Here is a 4,960-nt window from a genome sequence, read left to right as displayed (position 1 = left end):
GATCAGGGCCTGCCTTTTCTGTCCTTTTATAGGGTTTTGTTTCTCTGACAACAAAGTACTGTATCACCTTGTGTTCAGGGCCAGACACCCCATTTCTCAGGCTCAGAGTTATGTGAGCTCACAGTCAACCACACTTTCCATTCATCAGTGTCAGGTCACCAGAACTCGGAGGTCATCTACAAAGACATTGCACTTGGTGGATAAGGTCAGCTTACTTACCTTCAGTGCACAAACAAGTTAGTCATATACCCACCGGAAACCAACCCACGATGAAATTCCAGTTCCAAGAGAAGAGCTTCAAGGATCACATTTCAATTTTTGAGGAAAGGGAAAAGTTTCCTGAGAGCTGCTTTGACCTCCTTGTTTCTCAAAGTATAGATCAGAGGGTTGAGTGTAGGGCTCAACATGGTGTACAAAACACCAGCCAATTTGCTCTTCTCTGGGTTGTAGCTGGAGACAGGGCTTATATAGGCATAGAAGACAGCGGTGTAGTACATGCACACCACAATGAGATGGGAAGAGCAGGTCGAGAAGGCTTTCTTCTTCCCTTCTGAAGTCCGCATCTTCAGGATGCTGGAAATGATGAAGCCGTAGGACACAATGGTCATCAGGAAGTTCAATATGCCATAAAAAGCGTCAGCCAAGACTATCATGACACTGTTCACGTAGGTGGAGCTGCAGGAGAGAAGGAGTAGAGGTGGTACCTCACAGAAGAAATGTGTGATGACGTTGGGGCCACAGAAAGTCAAGCGTGTCATCAGGCCGGTGTGAATAGCTGTGTTGACGGCACAGAGCGCCCACACTCCAGCAGCCAACACGCTGCAAACGGCTTTGCTCATCATGGAGCCATAATGCAGAGGATGGCAGATGGCTGCGTAGCGGTCATAGGCCATGACCGTGAGGAGTAGCAACTCTGAGGATGCAGACCACGTGAGGAAATAGAGCTGAGCCATGCAGCCAGCATAGGAGATGGGGTTCCTCTCTGACACCAGACCCTTCAGGGCCTTGGGCATGATGGAGGAGGTACAGATGATATCCATGTTAGCCAAATTGAACAAAAAAAAGTACATGGGAGTGTGGAGCCCAGGGTTGCAGGTGATGGCCAAGATGATAAGAACATTACCTATGACAGCCACAGAATAGAGGGAGAGGAAACAGATAAATAAGAGCAGCCAGTACTGCGGGTGCTCAGAGAAGCCCTGGAGGATGAACTCTGTCACCAGTGTCTGGTTTCTCATCGTCCTTGACTGAAGTGGATGTCAGAGACTTTCAGGTGATTATCAGCCCATGGTTTCATATGATTTCAGGGCTAGAAAGAGAGGTGAAAGGTTTCTTAAGAAAGGTCTTGGTGAGTATCATTCATTCCTGACACCATGGCATGAATAAATGATGATGTATAGCATTATTGCATCAAGTCAAACACCCTACTGCTACATAAACAGAGAACAGGGAGGATTTGGCTCTAAGAATAGTTCAAAGTTGTCCTCTGGCCTCCATAAGTATTTGGACACAGTAATATGGGTATCTGCACACAGAAATGCAGCAGAACACATACAGAGAGAGAGAGAGAGAGAGAGAGAGAGAGAGAGAGAGAGAGAGAGAGAGAGAGTTTTCCATTTGAGCGAGACTTTCCTTTTTGGAAATTTTTCTTGATAAAAAAATCTTCTCAGAGCAAAATAAATTAGGAGTAAAAATTACAAGTCTCCAAGCTGAGTGTCCAGGTGTGGTGCTGGAGGCTTATCAAAATGATGCACCAACAACCTCTTACTGATACCTTTTAAATACAATGGAAAATTTAAAAATACTATGCACAATCATCAAAGCACAAAAATTAATAATAGCTTTCCTGAAATGCAGGTGTATCATACAAGGTCTAACAATTCTACGACGCCTCACAGCTGACAGAGCCAATACCCCATACAATACAGAGGAAGCATCCTCCTCTGCAGACTTCTTATCTGTCTTAACCCTCAAAGTCAGAGACACAGAAATAGCCATGAGCATTGTCACAGTCATGGCCACTGCCACGGCCACAGACATGGGCACAGACACAGCAACAACCATGGCCACAGACACACATATGACCACAGTTATGGCCACAGCCACAACCACCTCTCTGCAAATGCACTAAGTTACATCAGGATTTTTTTGGACAGTTCACAAAACCTCTTCAGCCAAGAGGCCACCCTACTCCAAAGCCAAATGGATCATCTTCTCCTCTTTCCAAACATCCTGTCCCCAGGGAAGAAGGGCCACTCTCTCTTTTAGGAACCCTCAAGATTCTCTACTGACCTTTGTTCTAGGATCCATTACAGGAGCTGTTAACCTGTTACAAAGCTAATTCTCATAGTGGCCCAAGGGCCCATGTGTGTGTTGGCACAAGTTCTATGCCTGATATTCAACTCTGTTTGTTATCTCAGTGCTAGAGAACATCTAGTTTAAATACAGCAAGCACATTTTTATTCTCCAGGCAGTGTGCACTGTGGCTAGAGAAACAACCAGCACGTGTGCCACCATATCTGTGCTTTCTTTCTTCTCATGTCCATGGACATTAAAAGGTTCATTCATTTTAACAAAGAATTCCCTTTATGGCCAAACTTTCAGAGTATAATGCTTATGAAAAGTGTCTAAGCGCCAGCTACAGTTTAAATCATGTCACTCTTCTGAAGATGACAAGTGTTCTTTGAACAGAAGAGCACAGCATCACAATGCTGTAAGGCAACAGGCTAACTTAGGACAGAACCTGAGCTGGCAGGCATGCTGGGCCTTTAGCTCGGTATCTTCCTGGGATCTGAGGATCAGGACACCCCAGTTGTTTGGATGGATGAAATAAACATAATATGTGTGTTTCATTTCTTTCTTTCTTGATTGAGAGAAGAACACTGAATAGTATTTTTTTCTCAACTTATGATTTGGATCATGAGAAATAAAGGTGACATTATGTGTTCCTCACTATGGGCCAGGGGGTGAGCTGTTCATCAGATGCAAGAGAGACAGAAAAGCTGAGGCTGAGAAAACAGTCAGCATGAAAAGGAGCATTGGCTTTGATGGTCTAGGTGTCTGCACTCTCCACTAGAATTTTACACACTGACTCCCCGAGCCATCATGGCCCCTCCCCTGCATACACTACAGGTTGAGTATAGCACCGTTGCCATAGCAACACCCAAAGGAGACAAGTGCCTCCAAATCCTACACTCCCAGAGCAGTAGAGCCCTTTATCTGTCACACAAGTTACTGGGAACCACGAAAACCCACTACAAGGTAAAGTTTGAAGCTGATTCTTTTCCCCCAGATCCAGAGTGAGGATAGGAAAAACTAAAGAAGTCTCCAACATGAATCAAGGACCATTACAGGGATGGAGTTGTTCTAACAAACCCTTTTAGACTACAGGAAGAGATTCCACTCCAGAGAACTGCTCACTTTGAGGGATTTTCAGGAAAGGGGGACAGTCTCCTTGTCCAGCTAATCAACAGGGAGGCAAGGAATCAGAGTGTCCTTGAGAATACCATGAGATCTCCTGTTTTCCCCGCAAAGAACAAACTGAGTCTCCTGTGAGAATTCTAGGGTGTTCCGATCTCATTGCAATTCACAAAATTATCACTAAGGATATGTTGAATGAAATAGAATGAAAAGAGCAGGATTTCAGACATCAGGAACCCATTTTAAACTCCTGCTACATCCAGACAGCCCGATGATCACACACTGGATATTTAAACAAGTGTTTTCTTAGCCACACACTGAATCCTCTGGTGGGTAAGCTTCCTAGAAAATAAGCATACAGTGTGGATTTCATCACTCCACAGACACAACTGCACTCAAAACCTCCTAAGTTAAAACTTTAGTTTCCATTTTTCTTGAAGGGTAGGGGTTGAATTTCACATGAAATTTAATTTATTTTAGTGAAATTTTATTTTACTTCCAGTTCAAAGTTCATCATTTCACAAATAAAATACTAATGTCTTATGATAATAAAGAATGAAGGATTTACTACATCCTCATTTTCAAACCTCTATAGGAGCTCAGGTCTTTCTATATAACTTATCCATGTACTTTAATTATATATGAAGAAACATCGTCCTACTTTAAATGTATTTCAAGAACAGAAAACTAAAAATCAGAACTTGCTAAAATTTCCAGTATTTAGGTTTAAATCAAAATGACTTTGTCACTCTAAATGACTTGCCCCAATCCTGGAGCATCAGTAAACAAGGCTAGTAGTCATCCCAAGCTTTTGGATTCCGGTCCAGAAATCTTGGTTATGTAACACCAACCTGCATGAAGCCTAGTGAATGTTAAATAGGATCAAAAAAAGCAACCACCCACCAACACCTGGCATGGGGGTTTTTATGACTGTGTTGTGTGTGACATGCAAACCTTAAACTCTTAGCCACATTTGGCAATCCATTACATCATTGTCACATTCATGGATCAGACAGTAATAATACATAGGGAGAAATATTTTCATATTACTGGTGCTGCATAACTAAATACATTTGGTTAAATAAACATGGGCTGTTTTATGTCACTCATCAACGTTAAACAGGCAGGATCACAAGTAAAACTTTCCCCACTGTTTTATGTCACCCCATGGAACAAGCAATCCCTGAGATACTCATAATTACCTTGATAAAACTTCACCTTTGCAGCTAACACAGCATGTGTATGACTTTCTCACTGTCAGCTACAGGTGACGCTGGGAACATGGTGGAAATGAGTTCCTGTACAGACAGACGAAGCCTTTTGTCACCCGATTTAAGCTCATATGCCAAGATTTTCAGGCTCATCTTTAGTAGAATTTGTCCCTGTCCATAGAAGACACTTGGGAGGGATGTTCACAGACATTTCCTTAAATGGACCCAGAAGGAGCAATTAAAATTATTCCTATTTGCTGGGGACTTGGCTGTTATTGGTGGACACATGCATGCTAGTTTGGGCTTCAAGCCAAATGTGTGGAACTCAG

The 4,960-nt window shown here is 42.9% G+C and overlaps 1 protein-coding gene across 1 annotated transcript; it reads right to left on the bottom strand.

The window, feature by feature from the left end:
• Positions 1 to 311: 311 nt before the first annotated feature.
• LOC102001953 (olfactory receptor 13A1) lies at positions 312 to 1,297 on the bottom strand. The gene is given in 2 exon segments (XM_013352943.1): positions 312 to 1,246; positions 1,249 to 1,297. Coding segments are annotated over 2 exon segments (984 nt in total).
• Between the last annotated feature and the right edge of the window lie 3,663 nt (positions 1,298 to 4,960).

This window comes from Microtus ochrogaster, unplaced genomic scaffold (assembly GCF_000317375.1).
Source record: "Microtus ochrogaster isolate Prairie Vole_2 unplaced genomic scaffold, MicOch1.0 UNK1, whole genome shotgun sequence".
In the NCBI taxonomy this organism is placed as follows: Eukaryota; Metazoa; Chordata; class Mammalia; order Rodentia; family Cricetidae; genus Microtus; species Microtus ochrogaster.
This window is presented reverse-complemented; position numbering and strand designations above follow the sequence as displayed.